Source organism: Papaver somniferum, unplaced genomic scaffold (assembly GCF_003573695.1).
Source record: "Papaver somniferum cultivar HN1 unplaced genomic scaffold, ASM357369v1 unplaced-scaffold_19, whole genome shotgun sequence".
Taxonomy (NCBI): domain Eukaryota; kingdom Viridiplantae; phylum Streptophyta; class Magnoliopsida; order Ranunculales; family Papaveraceae; genus Papaver; species Papaver somniferum.
In genome coordinates, this window is record NW_020628818.1 from 12,379,376 (window position 1) to 12,397,129 (window position 17,754).

General features: G+C 34.3%; 1 protein-coding gene across 1 annotated transcript; it reads right to left on the minus strand.

Annotated features, from left to right (window-relative positions):
- Nucleotides 1-12,174: 12,174 nt before the first annotated feature.
- LOC113338535 lies at nt 12,175-13,290 on the minus strand. The gene is made up of 3 exons (XM_026583934.1): nt 12,984-13,290; nt 12,756-12,902; nt 12,175-12,614 (listed from the first exon to the last, which is right to left on the minus strand). Exons 1-3 carry the CDS (start codon nt 13,288-13,290, stop codon nt 12,175-12,177), a joined length of 894 nt encoding a protein of 297 aa, XP_026439719.1.
- Nucleotides 13,291-17,754: the final 4,464 nt, after the last annotated feature.

Genomic DNA, 17,754 nt, shown 5'->3' on the forward strand with positions numbered 1-17,754 from the left:
ATTATAACTTGAGTGAAAAAGACAGTAAAATTAATCGAGTTTTTCTGACAGGAAACAATGTAGCATGTTTTTAATCTTTGTACGCAACAGTAAAAATTCCAATCGTATCAATCGGTTTTTCAGCTAAAAAGTTACTTTCATTCTCGGCTACTATTTACCATTGATTCTATGATTTTGCTTCAAAAAAAATTGATTCTATGATCTCCCAATAGCTGGCATGTATGTTAATTTGTCTCCTTTACCAGTGTAGCACTTATGCGCTCCTTCAAATCTGGATGTTGAGACTTGATATACTGAACTAAGAACTGCAAGCCACATAAGAGGGAAAAGATGGGAACTAAAAACAGTGATATATGTCAGACGAAAAAAATAGAACTGCAGTTGTGTCACCTAAAAATGTATCTAATACGGAAGAAAAAAAATAGCATTGTAATTACTCCTGAAGACTGCATGAACTTGATGATTATTACCGTAATAGCTACGTGAAGAGGTTTAATAAAAAAAATGATTTTAAGCGTATATATCAAAACCAAAACAATAAACAATTTGTGGACTACAAATCTATGTATCATAAAAACGAAAACAGATATTAATTACCTACCTCTGTAACAAAAAAAAGCAACAAAAAAAATGATTTTTATCGTATATATCAAAACCAAAACAATGATTTTATTTGTAAAACTATACATTATTTGATATCTAATAATACTCGAGTTTATACCTTCGTATTGATTGATTATGCCCGGTTACTACAGATACAATAGGTGCGTGATCGACCGTACCTGCACAACAAACAACAAAAATAGATCAGACAGAGAGCCCTAAAATTGTAAGGAAAAAGTCAAAATAACACAGCAAAGTCTTAAAAGAAAAAAGAAAAGTGGTAGCAATGAAATTTTTCTTCCACGCGAATGATTTATATAGGACACAAAACCTGAAACACTCCAGAAAAAGTCAGTTTTGTTTTGGAAATAAGATCAATCGGTATCAAAAAATATTTATGTTTTTTTATAGTTTTCGGTAACCAAAATGTACAAAATATATTGAGTATCTTTTTTCACACGGTTTAGGAACGATTTTATTTTATGAAATCAAGAAAAATCATGTTGAAAAATACCAATAATTTTACAATTTTGGACAATTATGATAATATTTTTGTTATCTTTTTCACACGGTTAGGATTAGAATATTTGTTTTTTTGTGTTAAATAAACAATATTGAAAAAAATTCATTCATCATGTTCAAATAATACTTTTATCAAAACTTTAGTAATGATAGGTTTTTGTTCTCCGCTTAATATCATGTTCAATTACTTCCACGATTTTTTATTACTGATTTCGTATTCTGAAATATTGGACAGGATAACAATCAATTTTTTGTGGAAGAGAAATCATCTACAGGTAAGCATCCACCTATATTTTTATTTGATTGTAGATCAGTTTGATCAAAAGTTTATTTTGATTTCTGAAATTGTAATTGTAAGTCATAATTATGATTAATCTAATTATCCGTAGATTGGAATTGTAATTAAGATTAGTTTTATTTAGTTATAAAAAGTGTAATATAATTGAACATTGGACATTTTTATGATTATTATTTTATGATTAATTTAATTTTATGATGAGAACATTGGACATCGAACATTTTTATGATTAATTTACTTTTATGATGAAATCTTGATTAGATAAAACTTTGCATATATTGTTGTGATTTTACTTTTATTTTTTCTATGAATTTGTATGTTATATGTTGGTGGACCCGGGAAAGCGTATAAAATTGAAGTGAAATGAAAACGGGCCTACAGTAATACCGCAAGTGCACGGTTGTCAGTTGTAGCTCGTGCAAGTACGGGTCGATCCACAGAGATTGGGAGTGTTTGGAGTTTCTAGCTATTTGGGCTCTAAATTGCTATTGGGCTTCTAATTGTGCTTTGGGCTTAGTGGGTTTTTGTAGCAATGAAAAGGTTTTGGGCTCAGTGGCTTTTGGATTGACTGTGAATTTATGGGCTTTTGGTCTTTTGAATTGCACTGGGCCTTAGGATCAAACCTGGGCTTTTAGCCTTTGGTTTCAATGAACTGAACTTGGGCTCAGTGTTGAAGTGAGCTTTGGGCTCAGTTGGCTTGTATGAGGATCTGGGCTTGACAGTGACAGGCCTTAGCTTGGAAAGTGAACTGTGAGCTGGGCTTGATAGAGCTATCAGTTTGGTTTTTGAATGAGTCCACAGTGAATTGGACTGGGATCTTAATGATCAATGCACTTAGGCCACAGTGAGCTTCAATGGACTAATGGGGAGCAAAACAGAGAAACTAGAAGAGCAAAAGATAGCAAAAGAAATAGAATAAAAGAGAACACAGACAGAGATGAGGAACAGGGAAGAATAGGGAACAATAACTAAGAGATTAACAATGGCAGTGCAACAAACTAACAATGATCATGGGAAAGAAGCAAACATCAGTGGCAAAAGGATGCAAATTTACAATGGCAAAAGCAAACAGCACAAAGTATTATGAGAAGGTGACAAAACAATGAAACTAAACAAAGAACAATGGAAACAAGGCCTAAGCCAAGGGCAGGGGTGTGAAGAAGTAACAAAACAGTTAAGTTGCAAGTGACTGTGAAAACAGAATGTGGGTTAAGCTAAGGCTTTGAATCCACCCTTGTGTCCTAGCCAAACAATGTGATCCTAGGTTGAGTTGAAAATCCTATGCATACATCTAGAATGGGAGGAAAACTAATTTGCTCACTAGTTTGCCCCTAGCATTGACTATCTTTTGACAGAACAATCAATCACAGGCACTATGAGCATCAATCTCTTCCCATTGCTCAAACAACACACTGCACTAAGGCTCTAACCTAGCATTCCACTATCTAACAGTCCACTAAAGCTTCATCTGAGCCTCAGCAGTGAACTCAGAACATGAGAAAACAGATGGAACAACACATGATTAACAGGAACAACACAACATTTAAACTACTAAACAGTGAATGAAAATTGCAAAAGAAGAACCCTAAAAATTAACAGTGAAATCAGCAAAGAACAAACATGAACAGAAATTGAAGAACCCTAAATATTCACCTGAAAATTAAAACTAAAATTAAACAGTGATTAACCCAAATTTGGGGGTATCTCGGCTAACCAAGAACAACCTTTAACATCCTACATCACTTCCTATTTATAGTTTACAACCAAATCCCTAATTTCACAAAACCCTAAATTTGTAAACCCTAACTTTTGGGGAAAAATCAAATTCGACATACCCATGTGTGAATTCTGCTCGACCCATGCCCTGTTGATGTTCTACTGCTCCTCCTCTAGCTCTTGTTGCGCTGTTGGCCTAGCCCTAGACGTCTGTGAACCCTAGCTTCTCTCACTGTCGAGTTTGCAGCATCAGGACTCGATGCTACAGACGAGAAAGGGAGAGACAAGGGTGGTGATTGACTCCTGAGTTTGTCGGGGGAAGGTGGTAGTGGTGGTGTTCGAGGTGGAGATGGAAGAGATGGTGGTGATGGAGTTGCAGAGCTCTGCAAATTTTTGGGAAGAAGGGGAAGAACTCGATGGAAATGGGATAAGGGTCTGTTTGTTTGGGGTGTAGGTGTTCGGTTGCTAGGGTGTGAAGCAGGTGCAGCGGAGTTTTATCCTCTGCGACAAGAAGCGATGGATGGGAAGATGGTAGGTGGATCCAACGGCGATACGGAGGTAAGCGTGGAGCGACCGTCGGATGAAGGGATGTAGCAAAACGGACGACCCAAGATGGAGATGGGCGTTGCGATGTAAAGAGGGGTCTTCGGAATTTGATGTGCGATGATGGAGCGACCGTAGGATGCTGAAATGCTTCGATCTGACGGCTGAAATCCAAGACGGGCTTGGATAGTGGAAATGTGTTTGAGTAAGGGTTTTGGGCCTTGGGTATGCCAAGCCCATATCTTCTTTAAGGACAATTCTTCTTCTTCAAGCCCACTTCTAGCCTTTTGGTCTTGTGCACAACATTCTTCGCGGCTTCCTTGTGTAATTCCTCCCGGCTTTTCACTACTTTTCTTCTCTTTTCCGCTCTGCTATTCATCCAAACTTTATTTATTACCTAAAAATGCAAAATTAATTAAGAAAAGTATTTATTCTTGAAAACAATGAAAATACAGAATATGGGATAAAATGTAGAATTAATGCACAAAAGATGAGTTAAATGCCAAGAAAAATATATAGAAATATGCACTTTTTAGCACTCATCATATGTCATGATTATACATATATTCTAGCCGGTTTTTATATATTTTTAGCATATTATGAGATTTTATTAGATTTAATTGTTATAGAAAATAACTTTTTTTTAAATATGAAAATATAATGTGGGGCAAAAGAATATTTTTTTAGATTTTTTGTTTGAAAATTTATTATATTACTAAAATAAAAAACTAGTCGGATCAGAATCAACCAGAAGCTCCGATTAACCACGTCGCTCGAAAAAACTCTGTTTTTATATAGAGAATGAACGATTTTTTTAATGCAGGTACACTCCCTTGTTTGATTATTTCATCGACGAGTTCTCAGATACTGATAAAGCGTTCACTGTAGTAGCAAATAACTACGTCGCTGATGACAGTGGTACTGGTATTGTCCACTGCGCTCATGCATTTGGAGAAGAGAATTATCGTGTCTGTATTGAAAATAGAAAGGTTTTACTGCTCGTACGTGCTACCTATGTTACTGGATATCTTATCCGAAAGGTTATACTGCTCGTACGTGCTACTTAGTCTTTCATTATGTTACTGGATATCTGTATCCGATCTGGAAAAACAAAATCGTGTATGAGTGTGTGCTTTCTGTGTATTCATACTAAGCTAAACGAATAACACTTATATGCATTGCTTGTCTGCGTAGGTAGATTATGTTTACTCATCGTATTTGGTTCGAATTATGTAGAAATGGTCATTTCTTTTGCTTCGTAAAAGAACATTAAAAAAAGAAAACATTGAAGAAAAAATAATGCAATTATATAATTTTTAAATTTTCATTGGGCCGACTGACGGGAGGGCCCGAAGAGGGGGAACTTCTTTTATAGCCATTTTTTTTGTAAAATGAAACCTAACACAAATGTGAAATTTGATAAAGAAAAATAGGAAATGGTTTGGTGGAAGTTTTTGGGACCTGAAAAGCCCGAAATGTCACTCACTTTTAGTCTAACTATTATAACTCCTTATGTATCATATTTTTCAGAGGTACAATTGGCAAGCAAACTAGAATATAACATATCTAAAAATCCGTGCCTTGAAATTTTACAAGTTATATCTTTTTGGAAAAATTTAATGAAATTTACACAATGAGTACAAACAACAGTATTAAATTTAGAGTTTTTACGAAAAAACTGGAGGTGTTTATCCTTTTAGGCACAATTTTCATACACAACCATTATGCAAACCACCACAAAGGATGAATAACACATTATGCATCCATATTTTGGTTTATGCATCAACTAATTTTCCGTTGCAATTAATAAATCGATGTACTCCCTCCATTTCAGTAAAGTGATACTTTCACTTTTTCAATTTGGCATATTTGTCTTTTGTTCAGTCGGCCCTCTCCACGGTGGCAGTGGTGTTCTAGTGTATGAAAAATACAACCAAAATTTTATGTGCTGAAGATAAATAATTTTATATCTTCTTCACAGTATATAAAGTTCAAATCTACACATTCTTTCCTTTTCCACCGCTAAATTATATGGTGTCCCCGTGAAGGAATTTGAGTTTCAGATTATAGATATCACTATCCATGACCATGATGCGTTTAACTACAAGTGAAACAGACTTCAGAACTCGAATTCGTAAAACTTATTCTAGTATTTAGGTCCAAGTCATCAACGTATTTAAGCTTGAGCCATGGCTATTTAGAGACTTCATTAGCCTAACCAAAAAGGTTACCGTTTACACCCCGAATGCTTTCGCTTAGGCCAGCCAGGCTCACCAACCAAAGCCTAGTATAGTCATCAAGCGTTTTCTTGTAAGTTCCAAATTTCAAGTGTTTTATTTCAACCTTCTACCAGCTTCTGGAATCGATGGGAAAAGAGATCAACAAAACTATCTAGACGCACCAACAATATATCATCTCTATATAAAGCCCATCTGCATTTGATTTCTATCAACCGAAGATCAAAATTAAATTATAAATCAAAATATCCACCAGCTACAATCAATTCAAGCACAATCCTCGTATTAGAACAACAACAACAACAATGGCTTTCGGAGTAATTGGTTTCAATGATCCAATTTTCTCAGGTCTTCAAGACATGTTCGATGTATCTGATCATGAAGTTGAAAAATCAAGGAACAACCGTTTAAGGGAACTTCATGATTTTTTAAGGGAAGCATAATACTTCTTATACGGTGTGTTCCCTGATTTTTCAACTTCATGATCAGATACGTCGAACATGTCTTGAGGATCTGGAAAAAATAAAATCCAGTTGGGTAACACCAACCTAACTGAACTAACAAGGATTATCCCAATTGGTCAGGGGTTTAATTCCCAAGTTATAAGTTATGGGTTCAATTCTCACTTCTGATCGGAAAAGGAAAAAAAAAAAAAAAAAAGACAACATAACTGTCGTCCGTTATTGTACCCAAGACCGATGCCAAGAATTATTAAACTCAGTCAAATCTCTGGTCCTCATTCCCAACCTTCAATTAAATAATACTGTATGAAATTAGGACAGTCACGCAGTATTTTGATAACCCCGTACAACATAGTTTTGGATGTGGGAAAAAAATTTGAGTTTGTACCATTTTTATTATGCTTTCTTCAGGACATTGTTATCGTATGACAAATAAATGAATAAATATTTAGAAGAAAGCCAATCATCTTTACATTTTGTATGCTTTTATAAATGAGGAAGAATCCCCTCACACTTTTATTATCACACTATATCACACGTTGGATGTTATTTTTGTGAATAAAAATCAAACTGTAACGGATTTGAAGCTAATACTTTGACGATATGTTCCTCTTATTCTACATTCCTATCAAAAATGAGCTCATTCCGAAGTATAAAACCTCGCGAACTACCGGTCTTAATTTCGATGGCCAGAAATCTGCATATTGTCAACGGCTCATTTTCAAAATAGTAGATGATGGTCTTATACGTTTCGGAATACGCTCATTTTTGGTAGGAAAGTAGAGTTATGTGATAATAACACAACCCCAAAGTATTAGCTTCAAACCCATTACGATTTAGTTTTAAATCGCAAAAATGACGTCGAACATGTGAGATAATGTGATAATAAATGTGTGAGAGGATCCCTCCACTTTATAAATAAATGAGAGTAGAGTACAATTTACACTTAGCAAAAACTGGTTAAGTTTTCACGTCCAAATAATTTTGGAGACTGCAAACAAGAACTATGGAGTAGGTCGGTAGGATGTTGGTGGAAATTGACTCTAGATAATATGAGATAAAAAGAAGTGAGATCTGCATGTAGATGTAATAAAATCTTTCTTTTGATTTAAGATGGATTCTATGAAAAGAAAAAAACATGAAAACGAAGTATCGGAAATGACATTTCAAGAATGGTAAACCCAAGAACATATTCCAAGAATGTCAAACCCAAGATCAATCAGTACATGTATCATTTCCTATCTTTTCTTTTAGATGAATCTCTTAGTATTTTTTATTATTTCTTTATTTTTTTTTGAAGCATGTAATTTTTAAACGAAGAATTAGGTTATAATTTGACGCGGGTATGTAGTACCCACGGAGTCATGAAAAAAATTGACTAATAAAATATGGGATTGTCTGGTCCCAAATTTTGGTTGAAAAGTTCCCCATTTGACTTCCATCTGTTGCATTATTGGCCACGCCATCTGCTGCTTGATTCCCTTCTCTGTAGTTATGTCGTATAACTGTCTGAGGAATCTGTTGCATCCTATTCCTTTCTTTAATTTATTGTTAAGTTAGTGATAAAAAAAATCTTAGTATTTTTGTTTGGTCTATGAACTTTGGAAAAGAAAAATAATTTAATTCAATTTTTAATAATATAAAAATCACAACTATGAAATTAATTTTGTACGTTAGAGGTAATAACTTTAACTCTTGTTTCATTTTTTTTTTAGTCAATCAACAATTTCGATTTATTTGTATTAAAATCGTGATTACATGATCGCTTACAAGAATAACAAAAACATCAAAATACAAGATAATTAAAACCCTATTACAAATATAGATATCAATTACAAGTAAATCGCGAAGAGAAAGAGACATAAACCGCAACGATATCCAATTTCTGTATATGTAGTGGGAAGAATGATGGTATTACCCGGATTCGATTCCGACCATTTAATATGATTTTCTTCTTCTTCAACAAGAGATGCTCCTAAAGAAAGGAGTAATTTTCCATAATCTTGTATATCCAAACGTACCTGGATCCCCTAAATCCCTTTTATTGAATATGGATCCAAAGAAATATCGTGTTGAATCAACGATGTTCTTGAATCGAGAATAGCAAGCCACGAACCAGCGATCGAGGTTTGAATAAATCTCTTTCAAAGCGAAGAGAAAATCGCCCTAAATGGCGAATAAAATTCGCTCTAAATAGCGAAGAAATATGTCGAATGACATAAAAACAAAAGAAAAATAAATTTTATTGAAAAGCTACCTACTAAAACTTGAAAAGAGAAGATGGCAATGGAGAGTTTTTCTTTTTCCTATAAAGAAGAAGAGAAAGAAAGAGAGAAATGAAACGTTGATTTACCTTCAACTTTAACTCTTGTTTCAATGCTTAAGTCTACCTTTTTCCCCTTTAACAGTGAAATGTAAAGAGTAATGAGTTTACATTTTAGTCCATAAATATTACTTCGAGATTTTATCTATTATTATTTTATTTATTTATTTTTTGACACAATCAGCGCTGATAGGTTGGAATCCCAACCCCTGGCCAACTGGGATAATACCAGTTGCTTATGATTTTACCTACTCAGGATATGTGTACTATTGACATTAAAATTTTGAATATAAAGTTTAATCATGGAACCCATTTTGAAAGCTTGCACTGCTAGTGCAATGGTAAGCTTTTAATGCTTTCGGGGAAAAAACCTCGTACTCCTTTTTTTTTTTCAAATGCAAGAAAACTCAATACATAAATTTTATTTTTGGTCAATTGAATTCTAAATATTTTAGAGCAATGCTCGGTTGAACCCACAAGTTTTTATATCTCAAGCTTGTTATTAATGTTAGATGATCAAAACTATATCTTGATTTATAGTCTGCTAAGTAAAGTCTCGGAATATGTTAAAATTTGGTAGTTGAGTATCAGACATCATTGTTGAATACTGAAGATCGACGAAGACATTTGGAGAACTTCTGTATCGGGTATGTGAAGACTGAACCATTCTATTTTACTTACTATCTTACCATTCTATCTTTTTGATACGTTGTCGTATGACTTCTAATAGACTTACAAAGAAGAAATTTCGGGTCAAGCTTGTTTTTTTAAAAGTCTAGAAATATGATTTCTAGAAAAGATGTTCGGCGATCCTTAACAATATTAAATCTAAACAATTTATTATGAGAATTAATTTGTGGATCAATTGAAATTTTCCCACGCAAATAATTTTATCACGTGGGAATGTTTCAAACATCATAAGAGAGAAATGTTGAACTATCTGATATTTAAGATCAGGGTAGGTTGGCGAACCAGTTCGCAAACCGTAGATATCTGAGTTTCACAAATACAGGAGGGGTAGCTAACCAGTTCGAAAACCGCAAGTTTAGATGGGAACAGTTCACGAAATATGGTCAACTGAGTTCGGTAGTCTTATAGGTTTGGAAAAACTGGTTCACGAGTTGTTACACCCTGACTCGTGAACAATCCTAACTGTTCACGAACCGTTGTACCAACTGTTCCAGTAGATTTTAGCATATGCTCAAAGTCTTCTTTTGTAAACATGTTTAGCATTGCTATAACTCTCTCAAATACTTCTAAAAATTCATTGATTTTTTTTCTTCTGAATCACATATTTTATTAATGAAATAAAGAAGGAGTTACAAAATTAAAACTAAATTTAAAAGAAGACAACTACGTAGGCTGAAAAAATGGAGAAAAATCTATAAAAGAAGACTATTCCTAACAAAATATATAGTATGTAACTCCTTGTATTTCAACCCTGGGAAGAAAATTTGGTCTTCCCATAAATACTTTCCTTTCTCCTGCACCTAGTCTTGCACTTTTTTTTGCAGCAATATCTGCTGAGAAATTAACTTCTCTAAGGTTGTGTTGAAAAATGACAGAGGATAACTTTCTTACTGCTCTCTGCCATCTTACTTTGACAAACCATGGAGCTTGATTTCTTGCAAAATTTTCAAGTACTGACTTTGAATCAGAACATACAATGATGTTCTGCGTTTTCCATTCTACGAACAATTCCACAGTACACACAATTGCATAATTCACAACCACATAATTGGTTGCAATTCCTAAGCCTCTAGCAAGCACTCCAACCACCGGACAAACATGATCTCTAATAACTACTCCAAATCCATCTGTTCCAGGGTTACTAAATGAAGAACCATCACAGCAAAGCATTATATAATCAATTGGAGGCGGAAACCAAAAGCATTCATTAATACTCTGAAACTTAATGGTTCTAGATCCCAGAGCAAAGAAAGATATTATCATGTGATCATAACTTTGATTCCAAATGTTACCTTTCATCCTGAATCCTCCTTCAAACACAAGTTTTATAATTGTGCTCTTAAAAATCTGCTCATTTGGCTTAATATTTTCAAAATATCTCTTGTTCTTTTAAAACCATAGCTCTTTAATAACAGAACATGCAGCTGTGATCCATGCTTCTTTTACTAATGGACTTTTATGTTGTGCACTTTCCATATGTCATCAAAAGATTTAGGCATGCTGAATTCAAAAACCTCACATAACCAACTCTAGATTTTTGTACTGAAAGTGCAGTCCCATAGAATGTGACTCATACTATCCATATTGTTCTCACAGATGCAACACCTAAAAGATAATTCATATCCATTTTTAACCATTGTTGTGCTAGGATGTAAAAAGGTGTTCCATTTATACTTAGAGCATTTAAGAATTGGTTCTTTATGTCTTAGTAATGAAATTGCTGAGGAAGTAGTGAATTTACCTTGCATATGACCAGTCCAAATGAGAATGTCTTGCTCTCCACCAATGTCAGGTAAACACATAGAGTTAATCAACTTCTGCAGTTCTGAGGGAATATTCCATTCACCATCATGGATCAGCTCTGAAACCTTCATGTTTAAGTTGTTCTTTGCATAGTCACTCACACCAATCTTCTCAGTTAAAGATGTATCACCAATCCAGTTATCAAACCAGACATTTATATTATTTCCTTTTCCTATACACCATTTGAGATTTTCTTTTAAGGAACTTCATGCCCACTTCAATCCAGGACAAATAGAAGATAATTTCCAGTTCTCAATCCATTGACCATTTTTGTTCATGTACTTAGCTTTTATAAACAGAGCCCATTCATCATTAGAGTTAATGATTCTCCATGTCATCTTCATGAGAAAAGCCTTGTTGATTACTTCCAATATTTGAATACCCAAACCCCCTTCAATGTAAGGAGTACATACCTTCTTCCAAGATAATATTGTATATTTTCTGACATGTCCATCTCCAGACCACAAGAAATTCCTTATAATTTTTTCACAGACTTTAATGACAGATAATGGCCATTTGTATACTATCATATTATATATTGGAATACTGCTCAGAACTGATTTTATAAGCACCATTGTATTTTGAAAAGAAAGTAACTTACCCTTCCAAGCTGCTAGCTTCTTTTGTATCATTTCTACCATTGGCCACACAATGGATACCTTAACTTTGCCAGGAGCAAGTATAACACCAAGATATTTATCAAGAAAGTGGCTTAATTCCATTTGCATGAGATCCTTTGTCTGATTCTTCCTCACAGCTGAAGTGCCATCAATGAATATCTTACTTTTAGTTTTGTTGATAATCTGTCCAGACCCGTTTTGATATTTATCCAACAAACTCATGAGATTCTCTACACTTTTCTTAGACCCATTACAGAAAATAAAAACATCATCAGCAAAGAACAAGTGTGTCGGATGTATACCTTTCCTTATGACCATTGGTTCTATCTTACCTTCCTGCACCATTTTATGAATGCATCTACTCAAAACATCTTCCATAATAACAAACAGAGTTGACAGAGTTGACAATAGAGAAAAAACCTTGTGGTCCACCATTTATCATTACTGAAATCTTGGCAGATTCAAACAAGGTTTGCAACCATTGACACCAAGATTTTGAGAAGCCATACTTGCATAAAACTTGAAATAAGAAGTTCCAATTTACTGAATCATATGCCTGGGAGATGTCAAGTTTCAGTGCCACATTTCCTCCTCTTCTCTTTTTTCTCATTTCATTCACCAGTTCAGATGCTAAAATGATTTTCTCTTGTATACTTCTTCCTTTAATGTATGCCACCTGCTGAGGACTGATCAACTTTGTCATCAAAGAACTCATTCTTATATTGATTATTTTGGTAATTTTCTTGAAATTGACATTACTAAGACCAATTGGTCTGAAATGATTAGGAGATTTAACACCTTCAATTTTGGGAAGCAGAACAAGAAAATTTGAGTTAAGCCCCTTTGATATGAATCTTCTTTGCCAACATAACTGAATAGCTTGAACAAAATCTTCATGAATTATATGCCAACAATCTCTATAAAAACAAGTTCAAAAACCATATGGAACTGGAGAGCTTTCTGGATCCATACTAAAAATAACTTCCTTTATCTCTTCAGCATTTGGAATTGCATCAAGCATTTGTTGATCTTGTTCAGTAATAACCTCTGGAATGACTTCAACAAGAGAATCATCTTCTTCAGTTTCTTGAAATTAGAACTTTTGCTCAAAATGATTAACTAAAGTATCTGCTATCTTCTTTTGATCTGAAATTATATCACCATTACTGTCTTTCATCTTAGTAATGAAATTTCTTGATTGCCTAATCTTCAAATTAGTATGAAAAAAGCTAGTATTGGCAGAAACCTCCTTAACCCATTTTGCTCTAGTTTTTTGTTGTAACATTGTTTTGAGAAGCACTTCTCTAGAACTATAAGTATTTTCAGCCATAACCAATCTATTCAACATTTCAGTATCAGCAGGATTGTTGTCTGATAACTCCATTGCTTTCTGAACTTCCTCTTCTGCTTCTTTAATTTTTTCATTTACATTACCAAACATACTCCAATTCCAGTCTCTCAAAATATTCTTCATTTTTTTTTAAATTTTTGTAGTAAAACAAAACAAGGATCACCAACAACTTCTTCATTCCATCAAGTAGACACTAAGTCCATGAAACCAATATGACATAACCACATTTTTTGAGATTTAAGAGGTATATTTGAAGGCCTGTGAATGATTGCACTTGCACCTAACAAGGGTGCATGATCAGAGGAAATTCTCAACCCAACTTTATAACCCCAATCAGCAAATTTTTGAAACCACAAATGATTATAGACTGCTCTGTCCAAATTACTCAAGATTCTTTTATTCCCATGTTGACAATTAGACTAAGAAAACTGTAAGACTTTGGAGCTTGTATTAATTCATAATTATCAAGACAAGTATTAAATTCTTGCATCACCCTTCTATTAGAAGCTCTTCCACCACTATTTTCTTCATAAGAAACTATACAGTTGAAATCCCCAATAGCTAGCCATGGTTGCTTTAAATCACTTATGAGCTTCATCTCACTCCATAAAAATATTCTTTGCACTACACCCACATGAGCATGAATTCCAGAAACAAGAACACTTCTAATACTAACAGTAATCATCTGACTTGACATTGAGATTACAGTTGGTTCGGGTAAAGTTTTATTCCAAAATAGCCATATATTACCTTTTTTTATTACCAACTGAATTATGAATCACTTTATTTTGCATTCCAGGAAGATTCAATTTATTGCATAAGGATGCACTACAAAAAACTTTAGGTTCAGCAACAAAAACTAACGAAGGATGAAATTGATTTATTAGAGACCACAACTTATTTTGAGCCCTAGATCTTCTAAGGCCCCTAATGTTCCAATATATAACTTTCATTTTAAAGATTGGAGGCCTTTTGTTCCTCCCTTGCCTTGATTCTTTCTAAAATTTTATTTAACATGAGCTTGTTGAGAATTTACCTTAGGAATTACATTGAATGAAACACTGGAAGAAGTAGTTGGTTTGGCTGCTGCTGGTTTCTGAATTATCTTGGACCAAGTAGTAGTTGGAACCCTGTCTTCTGATACAGAGCCATCCTTACCATTGATATATTTTATTACACTATGTTCCAAAGAATTGTCTTCAACAATTTGTAACACTTTTGCAGGAGTTAGAATTTCCTTATCATCATGAATAGGAATAGTTTCTTCAATATTCTGAACTAGAAGAGAACCAGACATCCCAGAAGTAATCACAATATTATTATTTGTTTGTTGAAAAATATTTGATGACTGCTGAATTTGAGATGGAGGTGGACAGATATCAAACTTTTCACCTACAGTCATACTCTGCATTTGATTGCCAAAACTCTGTGAAGAATTACTTGTTGAATGAAACTTAGGTGGGATATTAGAGCTCTTTCCTGCTCCTTGTGCTTTCTGAGATTCAAATTTGTCTTGACTCTTCATGGGTGTGGAACCAAAAAGTGGAGAGTTACTGATGTTTTGTTGATTGCTTGTTTCATTAGATACCTGCTTAACTCTGCATTCAGATTGGAGATGACCTACAATTTTGCAATTATGGCAGAATTTAGGTAGATTGGTAAGTAAAACATCTTGCATAAAACCTCCAAAATTTCTTTTGATCCAAAGTTTATGTGGCACCTTCTTTGATAAATCAATGTTGACTAAAACTCTTACATATAAACCACTTTCAAAATTTAATTTAGCTTCATCCACTTTAACAGGAGTACCCAAAGCTTTGCAAATGGTGAATAATGTTTGTTCATCCAATACTCTAAGCTTAACCCAGAAAGATGAATCCAAATGTTTGCACAAGAAGTACGATGATTTTCTGGACGGAAATTAGGTATCCAATTTCGAATCCATAATTCTTGATGACGAACTTCCCATTTACCAGCTTTGAAATAACCTTGATCTTGTTCATTATCTAGTTTGATGGTAAAGAATCCTTTTCCCAATGGAATTATTTTGCATTGACCAACTAATTTCCACTGACTTTTTAAATCCAAAACAACTTCAGAAAATTTTAAACGAACTAAATCAAGTCTTCCAATTAAGGAGTATTTCCAAACATCACATCTATCATCAGTACCTTATACAAGATCTATTGAGGGACTTTCCTCAACAAGATTGTTAAGATCAACAGAATGATTTGGATCGAGATCAGAAAAACCCATTTCTGAGTTTCAAAATTTTTCCATGAAAATTAAAGAAAACTACCTGAATTAAAGACTAAACCCTAACAACTGAAGAAGAAATAAACGCCAATCATTAAGATTTAGTCTGAAATCACCTGAATTAATGACGATGAACACTGAAATCAAAAACGAGAATGAAGAAGAAAAAAAGTGAGTTGGTCGCCGATCCTCAGAGCTCAACTCAGTCCGGTCCCCGCCAAATATCTAAAAAAAAAAAACTCATTGATCACTCAAACACTTATGTATGTGCGTCGTGATTAAATTCGTAGGTGTTTAAATGAACTTTTATGGCATACTTGCCAAACCGAACAATCATTATATACGATTCCAGAACCGATTCGTAGTGTATATTTTTTTATTTTATTTTCAAGACCTAAAAGTATTTGCTTGATTCTAAAATTATCTTAGCTTGAATTCTAAGCAATCCCTAGTCTTTGAAAACTATAATAATCTACGTTACATGCTACCTACAATTTTTAAGGTTTGGTTTTCAAATTGAGTTTGTAAATTATGAGAGAATTTAACACTCATCAAATGAAGTTCTCGTCGAGCCAATCAACTTTTGAAGTAAACTGGTCGTTTTAGGCGTGGTACACATATTTAACAACTGATAATCTCTTGGTTCTGAAATCATCCCAAGAAAAATTCAAAAAAAAAGGTAGGGAATGAAATAAGGCTGAATACTTAGGTGCAAGTTATTAACTTTCACCTGACACAGTGACATTGATTCTAAGGTTGGCCAGCTGGGTGCACTTGGTGATCTGATCAGAACACTGAATTTTTAAGCTTTTGTTCTTTGTCATTTCCCTTCGCCTCAGCTCATAGAATTCACATCATTCAGCTAAGGTGAAGTGTTGATAAAATTCATTAGCACGTCTCCTTTACTTCCAAGTTAAAAAAAAAATGAGGGCCAATAACCAAAGCTTGCATCTACCAAAACCCCAAAACAACACGAATAATATCCAATCCAATTCAGTATTATTTTATTTTTTGGTGACTCGGTCGGCTACCAATGCAGTCTTTGGACACGGCTTTATCAACATTTTAATAGAGAATTAGTGCTACGAGGATGGGTTCTCAATTTCATTTTACCAGTGTAAAAAGAAATTGTGATCGGTTTCTAAGCAAGTCAGGTTAGATGTGTACAGGTTACACTTTTAAGAAAAAGAAAATGAAATATTGTCAAATTTATTTCGGAGAACACAAAATTACTGGTTTGAGATGGCGGTGGAAATTGACTCAAAATTATCTTAAATACTGTGAAAACATAATAAAGAGGGGGAAATGGTTGTCAACAAATCAAAACTTAAGAGAAAAAAGTTACAGTAAATTTAAGTCAGATACAGGAAAAGGAAAACACAGTAAGTTTAAGTCAGGTAAGTTTGAATCCTGGTACCCCATTTTATGGTGAACAATGAAGGATTAAAGCTGCTGAACCGGAGGTTGAGGAACATGAGCCTAAGGTTTGAGATCAATCAGCTTTAAGTAAGTGTGTCGGACCAGCAGCAGAGCTATGGAAATTGTAGATGAAGACAGGGAACAAAGTAAGACTGAATAACTTGCAACAGGGCCCGCTGATCATTAACGCAATGGTTCAACATAAATCTTTTTTAGATATGGTGTTCCTGGTTGTGAATTTATAAAAAGAATAGGCACCTGTAAAACTGATCATCACATTATTAACTTAATTGGTTGGCCAGTTGGATGAACTTAGTGGTGTTCCCCAACATTGTTAGTAGGGGTACCAGTTTCTTGACAATTGATCAACTCGACCTAGACCTATTTTATGGTGATTCCGTGGAACTAATTATTGCAGTCTTTAGACATGGTTGGGAAGTTTCGGTCTAAAGTTGGATTTTCAATTTTATTTTTACCTTATATTGTAAAAACAAGATATGGCATTCATTACAATTATACAATCAGTTTTAAGCAGGCCAGGTTAGTAGTTTTAGGCATTTTACACCTGAAGCTCAAACTAACTAGTCGTGGCTCGTGACTTGATGTTTCTCTGTGCGGAGAAAAATAAGTAGGGAGTGATAAATCAACCGAGAGAGAACTCCCGAAATAATAACCGCCTGAAACAAAAGTCTGGACCCCACTTTTGCACGCGTCAATCCCAATGCCAAGCACGCGAATAGGACCATAATGATCCCATAGTATTTTCCGGCTAGCTTCGACAACCATAATGATTGCCCATGGGAAGCATTCCCTTCGCCAGTGTTGGGAGGGGTTCTCTGAGTTCATCTCTAAAGAAAGAATCATTTCAGCCCTTTGCTACAACAATTGCAAATCAAGGCTGAATTGGGGGCC